Source organism: Penicillium chermesinum (genome assembly GCF_028974085.1).
Source record: "Penicillium chermesinum strain IBT 19713 chromosome Unknown utg000006l:1.0-2335141.0:1.0-2336784.0, whole genome shotgun sequence".
Taxonomy (NCBI): Eukaryota; Fungi; Ascomycota; class Eurotiomycetes; order Eurotiales; family Aspergillaceae; genus Penicillium; species Penicillium chermesinum.
Genome location: NW_026695316.1, coordinates 1,984,022 through 2,006,758, shown reverse-complemented (window position 1 = coordinate 2,006,758; position 22,737 = coordinate 1,984,022). Strand labels below are relative to the sequence as shown.

Below are 22,737 nucleotides of genomic sequence, written 5' to 3'. Positions count from 1 at the left end.
CAAGCTCAAGCTTACCCAAAATGGCCTCGCAAAACACCCCCGATACCTCGAAAGCCGTAATAATCGGCATCTCAGGCCCCTCCTCCAGCGGTAAGACCACCCTCGCCCGCCTCCTCCAGCGCATTTTCTCCGGCGTGCCCCTCAGCTCCGCCACCCTGCATACCTTCATCATCCACGAAGACGACTTCTACTACCCAGATGACCAGTAAGAACCCAGCGACTCTCCCCTAGAAAAAAAAATAAACAAGATCTCTAAGCTATGACCCCAGAATCCCATACACAACAACCCCCTCCGGCCAAACAGTCCAAGACTGGGACACCGCCGCCGCAATCGACACAGCCTTCCTCGCGCAAGCCCTAGCCTACGTACGGCAGCACGGAACCCTCCCGCCACGCCTGCAGAGCAAAGAGGACCAGAATGATGCGACAGACTCGGGCGTCCCGGATGCCGTGGTCGCGGATCTCCGGGAGCACGTCTCGCGCGCTCTGGCGGGTCTCAGGCACGCCCATCCCGACGATTGCGTTTCTGGAAGGGTTTTTGCTGTACTGTGCGCCGGGGGCGGACAGCCCCCTGCGGCCTGTGCAGGCGCAGATTCAGCTCCCGCTGTTTTTGCCCGCGGGGTATTCGGCTGTGAAGGCGCGAAGGGAGGGAAGAAGTGGGTATGTGACTATTGGGCCGGCGCCGGGGGTGCCGCAGCAGGAGGAGAGGGAAAGGGGTGAGGAGGGGGGAGGGAGTGGAAAGGGGGCAGGTGGATCTTGAGGCGGAGGATGATCGGCCGCCGCAGAACTTCTGGGTTGATCCGCCGGGATATGTGGACGATGTTGTTTGGCCGCGGTATGTGGAGGATCATAAGTGGTTGCTTGTGACGAGTGGGGAGGGAGATCTGGTGACGAGGGTCGGGGAGGGATTGGATGTTAGAGAGGATGCTGGGGTGAAGGTTGCGCCTGGGAAGGGGAAGGGTGGGATGGAGGTTGTTTTGAAGTGGGCGGTTGGGGAGATATTGAGTTTTATAGAGAGTGGAGGCTCGGAATAATGGCATTTACAGAAATAGAGGTACTAGCTAAGGAAATAATTGCACTTGGGGCCGGGTCACACGGCACAAATAGCGTATCCCCCTCTACACCAGGCGATTGATAAAGTTATTCGTACATCGGAGGTTGCCCCTTGCGTGACCATGGATCAAAACAACGAACTCATTCTTGATGAATAGGACCCCTCCACCCTAAAAGATAGTCAAACCGATCGCGAAGCGGCAAATGGGCAGAAACAGCAGAAGTAACAAGCACAACTCCTCCTTCGACCGCAGGCGCTGAGTATTCCTCTACTATCTCGGGCGGATCAATGGCTGGCAATGTCGCTTCAAATCCGCTTCCGGTAAGGCTGAATGTGCAGGCGCAAGAAATACTCTGGGAAGCAAGATAGAGACCCGCAGTAATGACCGTCAGAAAGGGACATAGCAAAAGCAGGTGCCGAAAATTCCACGCCATTTGCAGTAGCGTTGGCGATTGCTTCATCTGGACTGACTCCCGGCGCCCAAAGTGCGATATCGAGGGCATGAGCTGTACAATCTGTAACGACTCTCTTTCCTCGGCGTCAACGAAGTCATCCTGGAGCTCCTGCAGCAGGACATCAGGATCTCTTGTCCCGCTAATACGAGGTACCCAACTCGAGAACCTCTTATGCGGCATTCTGATCTCCCAGCTGACGACAAACATGCCCAGGTTTGAAGGGCAGCATGTAAGTTGCAGCTCAGAGACACCAACCCGAGGGTTAGGTGCTTCGAGATTGATCAACTGGAACTTGTCCAAGGGTTCGCCGAGGTGACCAGAAAATGCCCCTTCAGGTCCCCCGTCAATGAAAAGGGTAAGGCCACACTCTTCTGCCCAGAAGTCACGCTGGACCAGATTGATTGAGCAGATTGCGTAGTATTTGACAAGATCCGTTCCGGTCTCAGGATCAATGATGATAATATCTGACCGAATACTCTGCTTGACCTGGAAGTCCTTCAGCCAGCCATAGAATTTCCCATCGCAAGGTCGCAAAGGAATAGCAATGGTGGGGGTAATATCAAATTGACCCATGAGACAGCTTTCACTGACGGTGTATCTCTTCAGCTGGCTTGTACGGAACTCCATGCCCTGGGAAGGAGGTGTCCAGAAATAGAGATACCCACAGTCGTCATTGTGCAGACGAGGTAGACCTGGAACGACGAGCTCGCGCCAACCTCTAGTTGATCCGTTTGCTAGTCTCAGATAGAAGGAGATGGTGACCTTATATTTGCCAGATGGGACCCCAGCGGAGCATCGAATGTGGAAAACGCTGTCGTGCATATAGAGGAAGGGTTTGTCCACCGGGGCCACAGAGGGAATTTCGCGGTATGGAGGCGTCAATTGTGGCTCACAAAAAATCCTGTCTCCGGAATTGCTTGACGGGCATCGACTATTTCCATCCTCCCATGAATTGCCACGAGATGCGGTGACAGAAGCGATGTCAATTCTATCAGAGGGATCTTTCTTGACGGCTTCTCGCATCCAAGTCGCCTGGCGCTTCGATAGAATCATAGATAGCTTAGGTGGCTGGACATTCTCCTTATCCGACGAAGGGGTTTTGATGAGATCGGGCAGGACATTGGTAGGTAGATGAACACTGACAGGACGCGGAATCCGGCTTGGAGTTACCCTGGCCTGGGGTGGCGTGGGACAACCAGAGGCAGAATACACAGACTTGTGCTGTCTGATACCTCGACTGAAGCTGTTGCTGTATCTTTCCGAGTCCGTTACAGAGTCTGGGAGAGATGCAGCTCTTGCAGACCGTTTGCGCGAGTTAGGAGAATCAGGTAATGTGAGATCGGATATGTTCTCTGACGGGACACTATCTCCAAACAGGTGCCGGAGCACTATGTCGGTGACAGCCGGTTTCTCTGACCCATTATCATTGAATTCTGATACGCTGTGCTTCGGGGACTGAATACCGTCGATAGTCCGATGAGTGGCTTCCGGCGTGAACGAGCAAGGATCGACTATCGACGCATTTTCATGAAGAGAGTGATCATCGAGCGGTACCAAAGTGTCGTCAATCAGAACGCTCCCCAATGTTGGTTTGCTAGGTTCGATACTGAAGTCGTCGATGCCAACGAAGTGAGAAGATCGCGCGTCGAGGACGACGGATTCGAACAAAGGCCCGCATTCAGCCTGGTCATAATGTTTTTGCCAAATCAGCAATCCATTCAAGGCATTTAACGCGTGCTGAGGAAGTCCATGCGCCGCCCTTACCTCGAGGCACAGTCGCACCAGCACGGGATCCGCAAGTTCTCCCGTCCAGTCACAAAATAGATCGAGATCGCGAAACGGGCTCTCTTGCGTGTTCATGTTGACGCGGTTGGGTGACGAGAGAGAAAGAGAGAGAGCTGAGGCGAAAGAAGATGGTGTGAATGTAGTGAAGGCGAGCGTGGGTAGTACTAACAACCCAAATAGGAAGGAGCGGTTAAGCCAGAAGCTCGTAGATTAAAGAGTAGCAGCGTTGACAGTCAGTGGATCCATATGTACATGAAATAAAGATAACCACTTTTGAAAACAACAACGACACAAAAACACACAAAATAGCCTCCCTCCCCCCGATTTTCTACCTTCCAGCGCCTAGAACAAGAACCCAGAGCCACCCATAGTGTGAACATAGACCCATAAACGTAATATCTAACACCCCAGTCTATCCAGACAGACAAGGAAAAAAAGGGGAAAAAAAAAACAAAAAAAAGGAGAAAAAAGAGAAGTAGGAAGCAGTAATTTAGAGCCAGGAAGAACCATCGAGGTCGATCATCCTCGCAATCCCAGAGAAAGCGAACGAGCGAAAACCGTAGAGAAATGAAATAGTGGAAGCCCCTATCATCGTGGAGTTCCATTAGCAGATCCGGGGGGTCGAATGTCAAAGTCCGTGGGCGCGGAGCCAAATCGATCGCCGCCAACCATCTGTGAAGGGAGAACCGGGGTCACCGCGGGCGAGGGTTGCTCAAAGTAGTTGCGCGAGCCGCCATTCGTGCCCTGGGGATAGCCTGCCTGCAACGGAGGGAGGACGGTGGAGTTGGCCGGGTAGCCAGCCCGAGAATAATCTTGAGCCATCATTGCGCCTTTCGAGTCCGAGGTCTGAGGGCGGAAAAAAAGAAAAGAAGTACTTAGCACAGTCCTCCAGAAAAAAGTCAAAGCTCACTGGTTCGCTGAGGGGTGTCGTACAGGTGTGCCAGGTTGGTTCATTGCCATCAACTGACCCACTGCAGCTTGCTGGCTGCTTCGAGTGGGATCGGACATTTGGGGGATGGAAGCTGACGGTGGGAGGCCATAGGACATCTACTCACAGGATTTGTTAGTCAGGAATACAAGTACGGCTTTTGCTGACTCCATAGCGTCTCTTGGGGGATAGAACGAACCCCGTAGTCTGGCACGACCTGACCCGTCGAGTACTGCATGGCAGGCGTCTGATAAGCATTGGGATGCTGCTGGTATATTGGCTGGCCATAGGTATCCATGGGGCGAGCCATTCGTTCCGGGTCAGGATACATGCTCTGTCGTCCATAATCGATGGAAGTACGATGGCGCTTAGTAGGTGCCCCATAGGCAGCGTACCCGTAATCTTGAGTACTCGCAGGGTATCTGAATCCTGCTGACGCAGGAGGAATCTGGACTGGCTGCCGATCTGGAGATCGCGGAGGGAGCCCATGAGAGTAGTCCGGCGGTGGAGCCGCTCGTTTCCTGAGAGGAGTACAAGTAAGCATTTGGCAGGCCACGCCGCCATTGCAGTGGAAACATTGTACATACATTGCCATTCCTGTGCGGGGCTCCTTGCGGATACGCAACTTCACTCCTTGATCCGCAAATGATCGAGACAGGAAAGTAGACTCCATCATGCCTGGAAAGCTCTTCGGAGGGTACACTGCAGGGAAGGGTGTCAGCCTGGCCACCTTCTTTCAATCCGCTATCATCTTTCTCAATAGAGAACGTACCAGTGAAGCGCTCTGACAGGATGGTTTTGAGATAGACAACCATATCCCTAGATTCCAGCGTTAGCCTTTGCCTCGCAGCAATCGCCGCGACCACGACTTACCGTCGCATTTCGAACAAGGTGAACTTCAAGCGGAACTCGCCGTCAATCTTGACGGACAAGTCCCCAAACACAAAGAAACCGCCATCTAGTCATCGTTAGATAGGGTCTTCGCAATAGGCATGAGATGGAAAGAAAGGGGTGGAAAGGGTTAAAGAGGGTTCCCCGCGTGTGGGTGGGTCAGCACTTACCAGTGTTGTCCACATCTTTTAAGCGGTGCAGGACGAAACCAGGGTTCCGGCTAGCGCCTGTGACGGCGGCACCGAAACTTGCTGATCCTCATTGGCCTCATACAAGCTGCAGCACATAAAATAATAGGGACTTTGCAAATAATGTCTGTTATCGGCCAAGTGCCGGGACGATCAGCACCCGCGTTGGACAAAGCTCCCCCCCGTAACGCAGATCCAGTTTGAAGGCGGGGGAAGGCTAAAACCCAAGGGAAAAGCCCCAAGGAACTGGAGGGAAACGGCGCTGGGGCAGAATCACCAGGGAATCGACTTACTGAGCGAGATATGTCCCCTCCTCTCGCACTCGTAGCTGTACGATGGGAGGAGGGTCGATAGGTTTACGCTCCTTCTCCTTGCCCCCGGCCACGCGCGCCCGGTCGGGCTGCTGGCGAATGGTCAGGTCAAAGTCAGAACTGGTTGTTGTCAACATAGTCAGTGGGAAACCCTGGAACGACCGAGTAAGAGTTGCGACCACAAACTGGAAGGGGGGGGGGGTGGGGATGAGATTTTTCTTTAAAGGAAACCAAAGAGTACGAACCTCAGAGCTTCGCGGGAGAGAGAGGCGTCGAACGTAGGTGCACTCATCAAGACAAGAGTGGTGGGACCGACCCAGAAGGGAATTGATAGTGGCGCGCACACACGCACTTGCGAACCACGTCCGGGAAGACGGGAAGGTAGCTATGGATCCGAGGATGGATTCAGGCAAAGACAAGGGTTGAGAAGGAGTGGGAGGGAAGGGGAGAAGAAGAGAAAAAGAATGGGTCTGCCCGGTAGAAATTGCAAAATTGCAAAGACAGGACGAGTCACGATGTCGTTGCCGGTGTTGGAGCTGTCGGTGGTACTGATGGTGGGGTCGTGGGTTGGATTTGACCGGTGCGGGATTCACGGTAGGAGCGACGATTCCCATGGATCCCAGCGGATGCTTTAGGAAGTTTGGCGGAATTGTCAGGAATTGAAGGATTGGGTAGGTGAAGTGGAGGGGGGAGAAGTAGGAATCACCTCGACGAAACCGGCCGGTGGTGACGACAGGGTTTCCTGGGTCTTTTGAGTCTTTTTGGGGCTTTGGGGGTCTTCTGGGTCGTTGGGTCCCTCTCTGTTCGAGGTCGCCCGCGGCTTTCTTGTCTGCCCTTTATTTTCCCCTCCCTTGTCCTTCGACGCGAATCAAAGGGGTTCTTTCTTTGGTTCGTGAACGCTCTTTTCCTTCAGCCCTAGGAGGCTCCTTCCTCGACTATTCCGTCCGCCTTTTGGCCCTGGTAGATAAATTTCTTGTTCTCTTTTCCTCTTTGGGTCTTCAAAGTGACCGTTTGCCCGTTCCAGAATAAAACCTTAAAATGGGGTCTTCGCCCTGATGGCTAACTGATAGCCCTATAGCTAAGAAGGGTCGTAACTTTCGACCACCGGGTTTAGCAGATCCCACCCGGTCTCATGCAAGTGATCCACCGACAGGATAGGTGCAGGAGAAGAAGAAAAAAATAGAAAAAGAAAAAAAAAGATTAGACAAGTCCGGGGGTGCAAGGTCCAGGTCCGATCGGAAGGGCCAGACAGAATTCGATTGGATGAAGAAATCCTCAGGATAGCAAATCACAGGCTCGGACGGCCACGGGACCTGCTTTTCGCGGCTTGAACGCACTGCGAAAGGGGGGAGGGGGCAAAAACCTTCTACAGAAAATTCGAGGAATGAATGTCTGAGCTTCCCGAAGAGAACCCCCCCCGAGTGCCCAATGAGGAGTCGGAGGCTGTTAGAAATTCTGAGGGGCAAAAAGTCAAGAACACACCCTTTCTATCCTGTTTGGCCACCGCAACGTGATACTGTAGCTGAAGAGTGGAGTTAAACTGGAGCCCGATCTTTTTTTTTTTCTTTGACCGTTACGACCGAGTTAAGCCGTAGACGGTTAAGTCGGGCCTGACCAAGTGGAGGCTTTCAGCTGGGCTCGACCGCGCTTAGGACTAATGGGCTGCGCGACGATCGGACAGGCACAATGATGCGCACATTCGACCGAGGGATCTGTGGTGGCCCGACACTAAGTCAACTAGTTTTTTTCGCCTTCGCAACCTTGAACGGTCCAACGGAGGAGGGTGGCGCTGCTTTCTGACTGGCTGTTGCCTGGGTCTCTTCACCAGAGTGGCTGAAATTTCCCCCGCCCTCCGAAGGAAGGTTCGGCTGCCGAAACGGTAGTTGGCCGTCTTGGTCGTGTTATTGGGTCTGTTGTGAATCCCCAAGATTTCAACGGTTGGATGGCGCCGGCTATGCAGGTGCTTGCCGCGATTTGTGACGTGGACCAGCGGAATTTCGTGTAAACAGCCAAAAAGTGGACTCGGTCCCTGGTCCGGCGTTTAAGCATTCCAGTCAGAGTGGATTCCCGGATATGCACGATACAAGCCGCATGAGCAGCCTCAAGGGATCTGGGGCCCGGCGAGAGGGGGGTTTGAGTTTTAGTGCGTGCACGGCCGAATGCGCCTCGATCTCCCCACTCTGTAGAGCGTCAGCCAGCGTTCATTTCCCCATTATCAGATAGACCGCATGACATTCAAATCACGCGGCGCTGCCCAGGTGCCCGCTTGGACTCTTACGTCAGCCACCTGGATTCCGGGCGGGAGAGCCCCCTAGGGCGACTTGGAGAACCCCCCAAGGGCCATAGTCTTCGCAGTAGTTCTCTCTCCTCGCGACTTCAAAGGAAAAGCAATCTTACCTGGTTCCTCTCCGAGTGGCCCAAGTCTTGACGATGTTCTGATTGGTCGCTCCGATTCCACGCGTTAACGGTTCTGTGATACTGCCGTTTGCGGTATCTTGTCAATCACGATGATTGCGGCCGGCAGCTCAACGCTCGAATTCTTGTCGGGATCTCTCAAGTAGCTTCAGCTAACGCTACCACGTTAATCCTCTGAAACGTCGATGTTTCCGCTAGCAGATCTGAGCAGGGAGTCGCGCGCTGTCACTTGGACGCGATAGAGCGTATTAGGCTGAAGTGGAAGGTCGCCAGGAACCATACCGGTCGTCGATGCCCCAGAACTCGAGAAGAAAAAAGGAAAGGAGGAGAAAGCGCAGAGGGCGCAATCCGTTGCGGGATTGATAAGGAGAGGAAAGAAAACATGCTGTGAGAATTGAAGTACGATTTGACGGGTCACACCGTATGTCATGCAGGACTTTCTCCCTGCACTCTTCTATATGGGGCACGGCACAATCCCCCGGCGGGGTCGTGCAGCATGCTGGTTGGCTTGAGAAGTTGAGGTCCAGAATCTCTCCATCGCACTAGAGGCACTAAAAGGCCCGATGCTGCGGTCCCTGCTCGCCTGGTGCTTTTGCGCGGTCGGGGGCAATTCTGCATCCTGCGAATCACCAGAAGACCACTCGGGCGGGTGGATGCTGGTTGCAGATCGAATTACTCAAACTACTAGAGACCTCGGTCCTGCGGCGGCGGAATATGAAAGGTCTCTTTTGGTGGTTAATTGGTATGTTTCCAAGGGTGAGGTTTTTCATGGACGAAACGGATCATTCTCGGGAGGGCGGACTGCCTCGGATGGGCGGGGTTGGAGACTCAAACCGTTTGCCCTCGACCGTTTAGAAGACGTGGATGTCCGATTGTGCGCTCGGACGTGGTGCTTGTGAATATGATATCGAAGTTTCTCTCAGAACTCGATACATCTCCACAAGGGTCGGGGGGATCATGCAAGGGTGCGAACTTCGACGATCTGTGATCGCAGCACGCTATTTGCCAATGGATAAAGGCTCAGCTCGCCATTGAACAGCAGCCCCGCTTCATGTTGGGCAGTGCTGTCAGCAGTGGGGCGTTGAAGGGGAAAAAAAACAAACACAAAACAGGGCTTCGGCCTCAGCGCGCTGCAGTCCATGAACCCTCCGGCCCTCCCTGCTCCCGAAGACCCCTAAGAGCAGGGTGGTATCTGCAACCACAGCGGGTTCCAGATACTGGGGGGGTCTCGTCGTGTCGAAGCCACAGCTTTTGAGCCACAAAGGGGCTGTGAGGGCTGTGACAGGCGGTAGGGTCGTGAACATGCTGCGCAGTTGTGACGAGTAATCCAGAGAGTGCAGGAAAGAAAAAGCAAAAATCCCAAGAAAAATAACTCAAAAAAAAAAAAAAAAATTTCCCGGGTAACATAAGACGCACAAAAGCAGCTCGATCCTCCCAAACCCTGAAAATCAGGAGACTAAAGATGCCTACGTGGGGTCATGGACAACTCAACCATGCGGCGTGACGCACGATGAAGTGGCCCGGAAAATAAATGGGGCGTGGCTTTTGCCTGTGCCCCGTCAAAACTGCCAGTGTTCATCCAATCTCCCCAGATCCTAGAGATGATACATAGCATGATCTACCAGCCGCCCCGGTCAGGAACCATGGCACCTGCGAGCGCTACGCGGTTATGCTTAATTGCCAAATTGGCTCGATCCACGGTTGTTGAATCCCCTGACAGCGCCCCTCTGGGCTTATCCCGCCGATCCTGCCGATCGCCTCCCTTCACAGTTCTCGGATCTTTGCGACTCTACTAGAGAATACAGGGTCATTGCTCTTGTGGATCAGTAGCATGGCTTTACCGTTAAGCTTTCTCCAGTTCTCCAATTTTTTGTAGCTGAAGATCTCCTTCTGACTGCCGAACACCCCCATGCGTTGGGTGGAAATATCTTCCGGGTGTGACACCTCACATGAGCCAGTGGATCTGATGTCCAATATTCAAGTCTGATGCATCAGTTGGGTGCCAGGACTTGGTAGTTCATGTCTTATCTTGCCCAATTTGTCACGTAGCGCAGTGGTCCCATTATTTGGGTGAGATTGCTAATTTCTTCATGTTCTTTGTTTGGCGCACCGCGCGTACGCTTCCGATGTGGAGGGCAACTTTAAATATACACCCTTGCTACGACTTCTACAGCTGCTAGTAGTAGACCTGAATGCCTTCTAGCAACCTGGGCACTGATTTTAGACTCTTTTCTTTACATAATATTAATGAATCCTCCAAAGCATGGAGATCAAAGTCCACATTTCCTGTTCAATAGCCCACCAGTAGAACAAGTCACGGTGCAAATCACAGGATACCATGAGTGTTTCTACGCTATTTTGGAAGTCGAACCAGCCTTGCCATTCTCTGTGTTGATATCTCGGGTTTCCAGGAACCTTGCATGTTCGAAGAACATCTGAATCTTGTATTACAATGCCCGGCCCCACATGCTAGTTCTACGATATAGTACTGGTTCCAGTGGTTGCACTGACTCGACCTCGCAATTACTTAGAAGTTCAGATCCCATTCGCCTTGACTATGGGACTTTGCATTGATATGCTAAACTACGTTTCATGCCAACTGCATGCTCATAACTAGTAGACCTCGAAACCAATTAGAACCGAAAACAAAACGCCCCGTCCAACTCCAAGCTCCTGGACCCACGCCGTGCTGGCAACGAAGCAAGAAAATAGCCCTTGCGAAAGAAAGATGGCAGCTGGCACCTGCGCATTCCCTAAAGCCAGAGTCCGCGGCCGTTTCCACAGATAGCCGGTGGCATAGAAAGAAAAGTTGAGGGCAAACGAAAAGCAAAAACAAGAACGCCTGATCCCTTATGCGTTATGATCTTCGCATGCTGACTGATGATATCGTCGGCAGCCGTAAAATCTTCGTAGTATGGGATTAGGTCTCCATTACTACATCCCCATCCACTTCGTACTCAGCGTCCACATCCGGGTCATCCTCGCCTTCAGCATCGGCGTCTTCGTCGTGGCCATTTGTGTCGGCGACCCTTTTCTTGGAGCTGTGTCGTGATTCTGAGGCAGGATCAGCAGGGATCACCACTTGGATTTTTTCGACCAGAGCTTTGCGGCTGACAGACTGGGGAGTTTTCGGCTGGGTGTCGGATTGTTTCCCCTTGGACCGATGGGAGGAGGCATCACCCGGAGATCGAGAACTTGATTTGGATTTCTTCCGAGGTGTGGAGGGTTCTTTGTCAATGAAGGCGTCGTCGTGGATGATGCCGTTTGTTTCAGCATGTTCTTGCGGGTCATCTTCGCCATTGGTCTTTTTTGGTGAGTCTGCGGCCTCGGACGGTCCGCCGGCCACGAGTGCCATCTCTTCTAGAGTTTGGTCGGCAACCGCTTCCTCGTCATCTACTAACGCTTCCTCTTGTTCGAGATCCTCGACACCATTTGCTTTAGCGGGGCTTCCATCTGCCATTGGGGAACCAGCCGATTTGGCGCTCCGACCGCGACGAACGCTCGGCGTACTAGCCAAAGGGGTACCTGCTGGTAGACCGGATGGCCTGCGGGGAGTGTTCCGCCCACTCGTACGAACAGTTGTCGGTGTCTGGCCCGCCTTGCCAGCTGCTGGGCGAGCAGTCTTGCGTTTATGACTCACAGGGATGTGAACAGGAGGCCAAAGCTCGAATCGAGAGGGCGGAATACCGGCAGCAGGGGAGGAGAAGGGGTGCGACCAGAGCCCTCAGACGCATGGACGCCGTTAGGTTGAAGCCCGTTTGTTGATGGAGGGCCAGCAGGCTCACCAAGGCCGTCGGCATGGCCCCCGTTCAGAGTGGGAACACCGTCCGCTTCATCGTCCGCCTTCGCCTCCTCCTCATCCTCTTCATCGTCATCTCGAGGGGCGACAGCGTGCAAAGGAGCGCGGTCGAATTGTGACTGGTTGCTGCGACCCATTATGTATGGCGTCCAAAGGAGCGCGTCAGGATTGAGGGTGACGTAGCCCTTGTTCTCCCATTTAGCGATGACTTCTTCGAAATATTTGGTATCGAGACGGAACGCGTAGGTTTTGGTTACTGGGTCTCGCACCAGCGCACGGAGGCCTTCCAGTGCGGATACAATATCATCGGCAGTCATCCCTGTCCGATCGGAGAGGTCTGCAATGCTGAGAGGTGTTTTCAAGTCCCGGAGTTGATATGATAGTATGAGGCGCCAGTAATTGCGATAGGAGACGAGACCCATATCGGAAAGAGGCTTTTCCGGAGATCCATTTTTACCCTCGATGCGGGTAAGGAGGTAGGAGAAATCAATGAGGAGGTTGCCGTAGCCTTTTCTTTGGTGGATCGGAAGGGTGAGAATACATGAGACATTGTTCGCGGAGCTCGGTCGCTTCTCTTTGCTGAAGTAGCCCACGAAATGGCACCCCAGGTCGTCATACTCGGTCATAACATAGAACAAGAACGGCTCGACATCGTAATAGAGGGTCTTGGATCCCAGGAAAAGCTTAGCGAGGAGGCAGAGGTTTTGGCAGTAGACGGGATTCTTGCGCCCGTCCACTTCGAAGATTGAGATTGAGCCGTCGCGATAGATCTCATCACCAGGAGGATGTTTTGCAGGGCACTTCAGCTTATGCCGCCATGCCACGTAATCGGAATTCATGTATTTGAGGCAGAATTCACAAATGTACAAAACTCGGTTGCGACTGTATTCTTCCGGATAGGGAGCCGCATACCAGGTCTCGATTTCATAGCCACCAAAGTTGATGTATTTGATCTTCGAAGGTGGACCGGACACTTTCTGCGACACGGCCGTGCTCCCTTCTCCATTAGCCTCAGCTTCCCTGACTCGACGCTGCCATTCCTCTTCAGCCCTTAAGCGAGCAGCCTCGAATCTATCACGGTCGGCTTGCAATGGCAGTGTTCTCGAGGTATCGGCATCTGCTTCACTCAGAATGCCCCCGTAAGGTTTCGATTTAGAATCATCACCTTCGCGATCATGGAAGGGAGTGAAGCTGTTGTAAGGCGCAGGAGGAATAGGAGCAAAATGTGCTTGTGGTTCAGGTTGAACAGCGGGAGGTTTAGGTGCTTTCTTTTCTTTCGCTGTGGTCGGCTTTGGGTGCTAAGGATGCGAGAAACCCTGCCTTCGTCGAGTCGGAAACTGACGATAAGCTTGTGGGGTTGTCTCGTAACGATACGGGCATGTTCGCGATCAGCACCGCGAGGTCGTCGACTTCGAGTTGGACGAGAATGAGAAACCTCGTCCTCAGCTGGGAGATCTGCAATGACCGCGGATGACTCTTTTCCATTGGGTTCAGAATTGTCTGTTCGCCGCGATCGCTTTCGGAGGACGGGCGTGTGCTCCTCTACGTCGATTGATGACGCTTTTCGCTTCCTTAGCGACCGCGAGCTGTTCAAGAGATCTTCACTAAGGTTGGTATCAAAAATAGAATGAAAGTCTGCTCCGTGCTTTCCGGCATGGGCAGGAAGAAGTTCTTTGGGTAAATGAGGTACCCCTGGTTTTTGCTCAGTCTTCGTAATTTCCACGGGATCCGGCTCCAACTTGTTCTGGACGCAAGTGGGACACTTCCATGGATCTACAAGCTCGGACGTTAGCGTGGGGGCCCTTCCGCAAGTTGCAATCTTGAAATCTGAACGAACCTTCACTGTCATGAAATGCATCCTGTTCACGGCCACATTGTCGATGAGCTGTCGGGCGGGATTAGCAATCGTCTCGAAGTGGAAGAATGTTTTGGGGGAAGAGTCCCCTCCCCCGCAAAACCTGTACTTACAATGATCGCCGCATACGGTGCAAGTGAGCCACAACTCGAAATCTTCACCAGGATCATGCTCCTCATCCTGACCGCAATATCTGCATAATCGTGAGCAAAATTTCTCTTATACCGGGGATGTGATGGGCCGAGCCATGTCTGACATACATGCAGTTTGTGCGGCTGCGGATATCTGCCTCCGCATCATCATCTTCAGGCCCATTGCTTTCAGCCTCCCATTCTTCTTCGGCCTCTGATTCGGATTCGCTGTGTTCCGACGCTTGGCGCTCATTCTCCTCAAATGCTGGGTCCCCGTCGGCATCCTCATCCTCTGATGATGAGTTCTCGCTCTCAGGGAGCTTGACAGCCCCAACGGGCGCGGTCTCCTCGTTTTCTGCGCTGTTACTGCGCACCTCGCCACCGTTGTATTCGTCGCGAGCCTCAGCGTCCGGATAGTCATCATCTTCCCCATCTTCTTTATCTTCCCCAGAATATGATCGGTGTACAGCATCTTGAAGTTGCTGGTCCATTTGATAGATATCTGTTTCCTCTTCTCCCTCCGCGTCCAGGTCACTGCCGATTTGGTCGATGGGCGGGTCGAGTTGGCCCGGGTCTTCGTTGTCAGGCGGCCCCTTCGCCGCCATAGTGAATGTTACAACAGCCTCCAGGTTGTTCAAGGAATTGTCGATAGCGGCGTCTACGCTGTGTAAGGGGTGTTGATTGAAAAAAAGGTCTCAAGCGATTTGCGCTACAGAGCCACCCCGCTCACGTCGGAGGTGATCCGGGGGCGCATCTGGAGCCTAAATAGATCGGAAAAAGCGTCGGTCTCGTAGAACTTGCGCCTGAAGCATGGAATCCGCACGTCGCTGTATAATCCGACCGATCGGCAGCGCTTGAATAGCTATCAGGTGGAGGTGTTGGTAAGAAGTGAGGTCGCAAACACGTGTCGAGAAGCCCGGGACGACTCACTTGGAAGGAACAGCCCGTAGGACTGTTGAGTCAGGGAGAATAGAGACGCGTCGATAAGCAATCCAAGCTCTGGGAAGCTGATCCTCAACCTTAATGCGATGCCCCCTTTGACCCTTGGGGGTTCCCAAGTTGTCGTCGCAGGCGGGCTGAGTCAGGACACGCTAAACCGTATCGGGCCGCGCAGACCTCGCTCAAGGTCACCTCCTCCACATCCGATCCCCTCCCTGTATCTCGACGAATTGGCTGGCACACCGATTACTTCCAGGTCGGATCTCCTCGCAGCGTGTGCAATTGATTAAGATACTCCCCCCAATCACCTTCATTCTACTCGCGACCATGGGTGTTCCTTTTGAGGCTCTTATTCCCTACGGGATTGTCATTGGCGTGCGTATCATTCGTCCGTTCGCCTCCGAGCTAATACTGACCACCAAGGCAGATGTTCACTGTCGCTGCCACTGGTATCTCATACACCAAGCACTTCACGAACGAGGGCAAGAAGCCTCGCTGGAACAATGACCTTTGGGATAGAGTAAGTTTATAGTCCTATTCTGCACCCAGTTGGTTAGAGCGACCGGAATCATCAGGGAATATGCTGGCTAACTGTTTTACAGCAAAGTAAGCTCGGCCGATCAATGAATATTCGTTTCCTTCCGAAATACGGCGTGGGACTGTCTCATCGCATCTGGGCTAACATTCAATCGCAAATAGTGATGGAGCGTGACCTGCGCTTGACTGGCTCGCTCCGTGGACAAATCAATAACCCCCCAGGCACCAAAGGGATTCGAAGTCAGCAAGCCATGGAAGGTATGATATGGACCGCATAAGCCGAGTGGGTGTGTCTTATGCTTACTGACTTTCTACAGGTCGAGAACCGTATCTTCTAGGCTATAAAATTGCGACGTTTTCCCATGCCTGCGCTCTGTTTTCCTTCCTCTCAATCATACATACCACCGCATGTTTTCTAGAAAATGCCGCTGTATCATACAATCCAAGCTATTACTCTTGATCCATCGACTTGTGCAGCAGCTTCTGCTAAGAAGGGGCCAGATAAACGCCAACTCCGACTGTGCATTCTCTCTGGGTGTACGTGTATATTTGGCCCAGCTGAACATCGTCTCCAGACCTAAATTTCCCGACGCGAAAAACTATGGCCTATTGAGTTGCGCTTGGTCGCAAATAAGTCGGGATTTCAACTGCTTGAATATTATATTAGGGAGTCAGATGTAGGAAATAAATTCATAGGGTCTGAGCTGCTACCGTCAAGTTCAATTCTGTGCTCATACACTCTGAATATGTCAGAATGATATAGCTTATCAGATGGAAGCGTTCACACGAAGAAGCCGTGTTACGCTTGTACCATCTTTAAGTATTTCCTCCTGTTCCTCCAATCTATATCCACCCCGACGAGGGAGGTATACTGTCCATATATACCAGTAAAAGACAGCGAAGAGAAGCCTGTGCCTTCTTTAGTAGTTACTTCCAACCGGGCCCCATAGAAGACTTACACTCCAATACCGACAATCGCATAAGTCGCATAAAAGAAATCGACATCCCCTTGCCAGTTTGGGGGTGGAATCCAAGGAGTCACTAGTAAAACAATGCACATGACCACTCGCAGCCAGACAGCTGGGAGCCATGCTTTGAAGGGACGAAAGCGGGTAGGCTCCCTATATCGCAAAACTAATAGTCCGACTGTCACACCGAGCGCTAGTATCTGTCCTGGGTATGCTTCCACGTCTAGAATGAAATTATAGACATCCTTCTGTGGCGGAAGGGTTATCACAAGAAACGATGGGACATAATGCACGATCAGCCCCCCCAAGCGGCGTTCCAAAAGGACGTGAGGAGGATACCCAGCTCTGCCATGGCAAAAAACCTTGCTTCGCAATTTCTTGGTTGATCCGTGCCTGTCGCAAAGTATAAGAGAGGTGATTCAGAAAGGAAGGGCATCTTGACTTACATAGGCAAATGTGACCACCATCACGTTCCCCCGCGCAAATCGCGATCGCAAGAGGGAACAGGGTTTTTCCAAAATGCTGTCCGAATACCCTCTCAAATAAGAGAGCTCCTACTAGCTCTCCTCCATTCTTGATCTCATCTAATGGGATAACCAGTAGATAGGAGAGATTTGCCAAGAAGTATAAAGCCCCGGACGTCAATAAAGCAGTTGGACATACCGTCTTCAGGGTCCGAACGGGGTTTTTGACTTCGCTCATTACATTGTTGACATTGGTAAGACCGGCATAGGAATAGAACACCTTGAACAAAGCTGTCGATAGAAGACTCCAGCTCCAATTTGACCCCTCCCACAGAGTGTCCCATGACACAATTCCTCTGGGCTCCGACACCGGGGTAGCCTCGACGTTAGATTCAAATAACCGCAGAACAACGATACCAGCTCCCGTGACGGAGACGATACCAACAATGAATAGTTTGAGCCAACCCAGCACGTTCTGGATCCAGATGCCTGGTCGCAGAAAGAAGCCGTGCAGAATGGTAATCACCGTCAGAAGGGAGACAGCCAGGAGCTTCTGCTGGAAATCGTTCGCCTCTATGCTGAATGCGAATGTGAAGTATTTCGCAAAGACAATGCAATTGCTAAGATAGAAGCAGACAGGTCAGCTTGGCGTTGGGGAGCCCTGGGACAGGAGACAAAGCCGACCTCGCGGTAAACCCCAAGACCACTGCATGAACGGCGATCAGAGTCGACGCCAAGTATTTTGGGCGAGGGTATGCATGCTCTAAGTAGACCTGACAAACATGACATGTTAGTCAATTACTATCCATGGATCGAGTATCCCAGGCCGGGAGACACCAATACCTTATCTCCACCAGACTTAGGCAATAGACACCCTAGTTCTAGCGATACAGCTAAACCGCATGCTGCCAGGATTGTACCAGCTAGCCAAACTAGCAACGTCAAGCCCACACTGCCTGCAGATTTCACAATCGATCCAGGTGTTGCGAAGATGCCGCTCCCGATTACGCGTGACATGACCAAGATATACGCGCTTGTCCAACTAAGGTTCTTGCTCGTATCCCCACCCGGGAGGATCCCATTGTAGTCCGGGGCGATTCTCGTGGGAGAGGAAACCTGGCGGTCGGTTGGGTTACTCCGAGGCTCTAAAAGTGGCTGCCTTTCATGGCTGGGTACACCCCCTTCATTGACCGGTGGCATGGCAGGTCCGGAGCTGAAGGTATATTAACGCTGGAAATTAGAGAAATATGACCAAAAACAACTTCTATCATTTCATGAACATATAAGAGACATCAATGGGATGAGATTATAAGATCGATTAAGTGGTAGATGATGCTTTGAAATCCAACATCATTTTCTGGCACGCAATCCCGGCTGAATGTGAGGTGTTTGCCTTGCTGGTTGCGTGACCAGACCATCGGCAAATGATAGGGACTCCGTGACCAAAAGCTAAAAGAAGCACTGCGGACTCCGCAATGCTGGACAGATTATTAATAGGGAGAGCTGGTTACGATATCCTGTGAAACCGTGGTCGTGATTCCGCCATCTGCCGTTATCATGCATGTTCAAGTTCTAGTCTTAGCGCCACCAAGAAGCATCACGATCCAACGCCTACTAAATTCTTACTGAGTGTCGGGGGTAGTCGGTAGCCCACTAAAACTTGAAATCGAAGTTAAACGTCAATCATGACATTATCATATGTTGGTGGTGAAGACAGTCAGACCAAAGCGCAGGTATTAATAGTAGATCTTAAACCTATTGTATATAATGCTATTATTCTCCTGACTTGCTTCAAGACCACAACTCTCTTTCAAGCTATACATATCCACCGTAGACACCATCCTGACGACTAGTTCCATGAAATAATTCCGAGTTTCTGACACTCTTAGACCCAATATTGGACTGCTCCCGAGTCCGCCGCCACCAGAGAAACCCACATACAGTAGCAGCCGTCAACGGAACCGCGAACGCAAAATAGATCCACCAAGAGGTCGATATTGTAAACCCGCCCAGATTCGTCCCTTTCGATGTATCCAAGGCAATTAAATTAGTCCCAAACAAACTGCACACAAAGGTCGGGGGAAGATAAAGCAGCGTTACGGCAGCAATAATCCTCATCGAGGAGCTGTCTTTTCGTGCTTCGCTAGCAATAGTAGCATTCTGGGTAGCTATATGAAGATTGATGCTACTATCATGGCCTGTAATCAGATTATAAAGAAGAGTGATGAAGTTATTTGTCCGCTGGCGCAGGTTGACGATAAGCCGATGGCGATCGTCGCAGAAATCTCTAAGCGAAAGCAGGTCATCTTTCACACGCTCGTGAGCATATCGGTCAATTTTAGATGGGGATTGATATCTTCTTGATAGCTTGCCAAGCCGTTGATGGTCCTGAATGAAATGCTTGATGTGCGAGGCATCGCGCAAGTTGCTGTGTTCGAGGGTAATGAGCTTGCGGGACATCTCGTGCAAGCGTTGTATATATCGCGAGAACCGATCGGACTCGGCAATTTCGAACAGCGACCCTTGGTGAAGTTGGGTTTCAATCCAAAGTAAAGACTTGATGATAGCCTCCATTTCGGCTGTTTGGGTGGAGAGTGCGTGGAACATGATCACGAATTGCATTGTAAATGGATGTAGCTGCGCCAGACCTTGGACTCTGCATTGGCTGTCAACGCAATACGACTCCGCTGAGCCGTGTAAGCCATCTTCTAGTTTGTGAAGTAAATTACGGAGGTCGCCGATAGGGTCTTGCAAGATATAGAGTGATTGGCCGGTGGTCAAGTCGTAGCGGAAATAGACAGTTTCGTATTGGTGGTGAAGTGCCATTTGTACCGGGACCCGCGAACTAATCACACTTGGGGTGCTGTCCGAGGGATCCGCATTGTTGTCAAAATATGACAAGGTCTCGCTGACATTGAAGCATATTTCTTCGTACAAGATTAGCCTTAAGACCTCGCATTCTAGGCGAGTCTGCAACACCAACCAAAATACGGTCCTCCGTTTGTCTGGGACATGCGGCTCCGATAGCCTGGAAAGAGTGGCGAGGCCCAGTGCCTTATCTCTTCCAGAGAGATGCCCCAGTTGTGCTCTAATAAGTGATGAAACTCTTTCTGATCACCGGGTAAATGCCCTGTCTCTGTATTTAGAATTCTATCACGTGTTAAAACTCGCCCGCCATGCTTCATGCAGAGATTGGAGGCTTACACGATGTGGAGAGGGGAGAGTACGGGCAGATCCCCAGTTTGCGAATTAGTTCGCATGCATTGCTCAACATCGCGGGTTTTCTACCGTCCATCAGTGATCCCACTGGTAGACCGAGGATTTGACGGGTGTAACGAGGTCCTACCGGTCTGATCTAGAACGACCATTGGGGCACTCTTGCGCCCGGGCCCTTTCTCCGGCAAGCCCCAAGACTGGTCTCGACAGAGAGACAGCGCGAACTCCAAGACAGGAGCGTCAGTCTTGGGCGGAGGGTTCATGGTTGAATAGTGCCATGCAAAGCTTGACAATGTGAGCAGAGTGGTTCAAATTCAGCCCCGATGTTAGCCCCAGAATTCACATGACTCCGGTGCACAGCCCCCGCGACTAGGGTCCTTGCAGTAGCGCCCACTTGATGGAGTAATATTTCGAGTTACTATGAGGGACCTGCAGAGCGAATTATGAGTCCTATGGTATTCACGGGTGTTAGATGGCAACCACCGCCCTTATGCGCATTGAACATGACAACGAGCGTGCCTCTGTGGGTAGCCTACGGCCCCCATTACCGTGAGATCATGAAGTTTCTCGGTCGAGTAAGACGAGGACGATAATTGCCTCTGATTTTGAATTCGTAGAGAAGTCAATCGACATGCGGCTTCGAATCCCTCAACGAACAGAGAGAGATAGGTTTCATCTCTAGATGGATATTTCTAGATCGTACTATTCAAATCCGTATTGCACTGGCTCCTGGGTTAAGCGTCGCGGCCTTCGTTCGGTGGTTCGGAATACAGAGTGTGTTTCACCATAAACCATGCCCGTTTGTTTATTTATGTCATTACGCCGCGTTCTTCGCCGCGGCTCTTACCTTTGTTACCTTGATGAAGCCGAAAGGGCCGCAGCCGGCGACGTAGGGAACTAGGTGTAGACGCTTGCTGACGTTATTGATGACTGGAGTCTGGATAAAAGCTCCCAGTTCTGTTAGGCAGACAAAGGGTCCAAAGGTGCAATTCGGCATGCGGGGATGAGTTGTCGGATGGAGGATGAGCAATGACAACCTGAAGGTTTCATAACAGAATTATGGTTCAAGAGAGTAGAAGAGAATGGCCCTACTAAATAACGGTCTCTTCGGAACGCCCCACCGAATAGGTTATACTCGTACTAGTTGGCAAAACGCTTCTCAGAGTCCCAACTCGAAGCCTCAAGGTCATAAAAAATTGCCAAGGTAAGATGAACTAGGTCATCCATCTCGGGTCGATATAATCAAGCACCAATAGAAAATGAGGGAGCAAGATGACCCCGAGTCGATTTAGAGGATCGCTCAATCCGATAAATTATGTACATGCCCAATTTCATTCATGGCTTAAATGATACAAATTGTATTTCCCTCGCTAGTCGATAAGTCGTTCCTTCCATGGCAAAACGCAAAAGTCATGCGAAATTCAAGAGTACGTAGAGTCATAAGAGACGTAGTAAAACGAGAAATAGGGGTTCGAATGCGAATGAGAAATAGCAGACTGGTGAAGAAAACCCTAAGAGTAACGCGTATCATCTCCGTCACTGTCACTTAGACTATCGCGGCGGCGGCTCCGTCGTCCATCTCGGCGATCATCTCGACGATACCCCTTGTTCAATCCAGGAATAGGGTGGTGGTAGCTCTTAGTACCAGACGACTCTTCCGTATCAACGTTGGAGTACTGGTAGTTCGAGCGAGCTCCGCGGGAAGAGAAATCAAGAGGCTCAGTGTAGCCAGCGCCACCGGTCATGTAAGGACCCTCTTTGCGAGGGCTGCTAGTACGAGACGACGGCGCAGAGGGCACAGCACTCTTGCGCTCGTGACGGCGTTGCTCACGACGGGGATCACGGCGGCTAGACGGATCGCGCGGGTGGCGTTCTTCGGTTGCTTGGCTGAGGACATCTTCGCTGCCAGCAGTGAAGGAGAATCCAGAGGGGTCGCGGCGCTTGGAACGGCGGGGCTGCTCGTAGGCGTAGTCACGCACATCGCTCATCTCGCTTTGATTGTAGTGTGTCGGGGCGCGGAGGAGTCGTAGTCACTCCCGTGGTAGGTACCATCGGCTTCACGGTTCATGCCACCGACGCGAGCAGGTTTCTCTTCGCGATACAAGCGCACATCCTCGTCGCCTTCGCCCTCCCAGAGCTCCTCCTTACGCCGACGGAGGATCTTGTCCTTGAAATTGAGTCGCTTCTTCTTCGGCTTCTCATCGGTGAAGCTGGATGCGGTTTGTGTCTGCGTCTCGTCCGTGTAGGTATATCCATCATCGGTGTAGCCTCGGTTGAAAATGCTTCCTCCGCCAAGCTTGGTACTCTTCGTTGCGTTACTCAGGGTTCTTCCGTCAGGTCCTTTGCGGCGGAGAACGGTCGACTTGTAGTCCTCCCAGTCGCCCTTGCGCCAGACGAAACCGCCATTCTTGGCCCAGAAGAAGAACCAAATTGCAGCTATGACGAATGCGGCTCCAATGATCGCAAACAAGGCGAAGAGGCCCTGCATCTTAATGTGGTTCGGGTCGACTGAGCCTGCGCCATAATGAGGCTTGGCTGAGGAGGAAGAATCGGATCGGGGTGCGAGTTGAGCAAACGTGGCGGGCGAGGAGAGATCGAGGGATTTATCAGGGATCGTGGGAGTATCTTGCTCCACTTGACGGATATCCACAAGAATGTCGGGGATGTTCTCGAACGGAACGGGTGCCATGATTGCGACTGTACGGTCAAGAGCACGAGGCTCAAGACAGGCTGCGCAAGAATGTTAGTGCCTTGAAACATTCCACGCAGACCAAGCAGCCTCACCTTATCGGGTGATCGCC

At 52.0% G+C, this 22,737-nt stretch overlaps 8 protein-coding genes across 8 annotated transcripts; 2 read left to right on the top strand and 6 right to left on the bottom strand.

Moving 5' to 3' along the window:
• Positions 1-20: 20 nt before the first annotated feature.
• N7468_008571 (ribosylnicotinamide kinase) lies at positions 21-1,034 on the top strand (the record flags this gene model as incomplete). Its single annotated transcript, XM_058477867.1, has 3 exons — positions 21-205; positions 258-660; positions 732-1,034. The coding sequence occupies 3 exons, from the start codon at positions 21-23 to the stop codon at positions 1,032-1,034; spliced, it is 891 nt and encodes a 296-aa protein (XP_058328212.1).
• Positions 1,035-1,194: 160 nt separating this feature from the next.
• On the bottom strand, positions 1,195-3,369 carry N7468_008570 (uncharacterized protein; the record flags this gene model as incomplete). The annotated part of the gene is made up of 1 exon (XM_058477866.1): positions 1,195-3,369. The coding sequence occupies one exon, from the start codon at positions 3,367-3,369 to the stop codon at positions 1,195-1,197; it is 2,175 nt and encodes a 724-aa protein (XP_058328211.1).
• Positions 3,370-3,882: 513 nt separating this feature from the next.
• vosA lies at positions 3,883-5,904 on the bottom strand (the record flags this gene model as incomplete). Its single annotated transcript, XM_058477865.1, has 9 exons — positions 3,883-4,140; positions 4,228-4,341; positions 4,422-4,743; positions 4,810-4,924; positions 4,995-5,041; positions 5,096-5,180; positions 5,284-5,360; positions 5,595-5,732; positions 5,858-5,904. The coding sequence occupies 9 exons, from the start codon at positions 5,902-5,904 to the stop codon at positions 3,883-3,885; spliced, it is 1,203 nt and encodes a 400-aa protein (XP_058328210.1).
• A 5,043-nt stretch (positions 5,905-10,947) lies between these two features.
• Positions 10,948-14,417, bottom strand: N7468_008568 (uncharacterized protein; the record flags this gene model as incomplete). The annotated part of the gene is made up of 5 exons (XM_058477864.1): positions 10,948-11,691; positions 11,715-13,115; positions 13,142-13,711; positions 13,811-13,874; positions 13,942-14,417. The coding sequence occupies 5 exons, from the start codon at positions 14,415-14,417 to the stop codon at positions 10,948-10,950; spliced, it is 3,255 nt and encodes a 1,084-aa protein (XP_058328209.1).
• A 661-nt stretch (positions 14,418-15,078) lies between these two features.
• N7468_008567 (NADH dehydrogenase [ubiquinone] 1 alpha subcomplex subunit 1) lies at positions 15,079-15,748 on the top strand (the record flags this gene model as incomplete). Its single annotated transcript, XM_058477863.1, has 4 exons — positions 15,079-15,126; positions 15,179-15,271; positions 15,354-15,546; positions 15,606-15,748. The coding sequence occupies 4 exons, from the start codon at positions 15,079-15,081 to the stop codon at positions 15,746-15,748; spliced, it is 477 nt and encodes a 158-aa protein (XP_058328208.1).
• A 307-nt stretch (positions 15,749-16,055) lies between these two features.
• N7468_008566 (uncharacterized protein) lies at positions 16,056-17,920 on the bottom strand (the record flags this gene model as incomplete). The annotated part of the gene is made up of 5 exons (XM_058477862.1): positions 16,056-16,197; positions 16,248-16,479; positions 16,703-17,340; positions 17,405-17,493; positions 17,564-17,920. 5 exons carry the CDS (start codon positions 17,918-17,920, stop codon positions 16,056-16,058), a joined length of 1,458 nt encoding a protein of 485 aa, XP_058328207.1.
• A 615-nt stretch (positions 17,921-18,535) lies between these two features.
• Positions 18,536-19,546, bottom strand: N7468_008565 (uncharacterized protein; the record flags this gene model as incomplete). Its single annotated transcript, XM_058477861.1, has 1 exon — positions 18,536-19,546. The coding sequence occupies one exon, from the start codon at positions 19,544-19,546 to the stop codon at positions 18,536-18,538; it is 1,011 nt and encodes a 336-aa protein (XP_058328206.1).
• A 1,901-nt stretch (positions 19,547-21,447) lies between these two features.
• N7468_008564 (uncharacterized protein) lies at positions 21,448-22,625 on the bottom strand (the record flags this gene model as incomplete). The annotated part of the gene is made up of 2 exons (XM_058477860.1): positions 21,448-21,924; positions 22,014-22,625. 2 exons carry the CDS (start codon positions 22,623-22,625, stop codon positions 21,448-21,450), a joined length of 1,089 nt encoding a protein of 362 aa, XP_058328205.1.
• Positions 22,626-22,737: the final 112 nt, after the last annotated feature.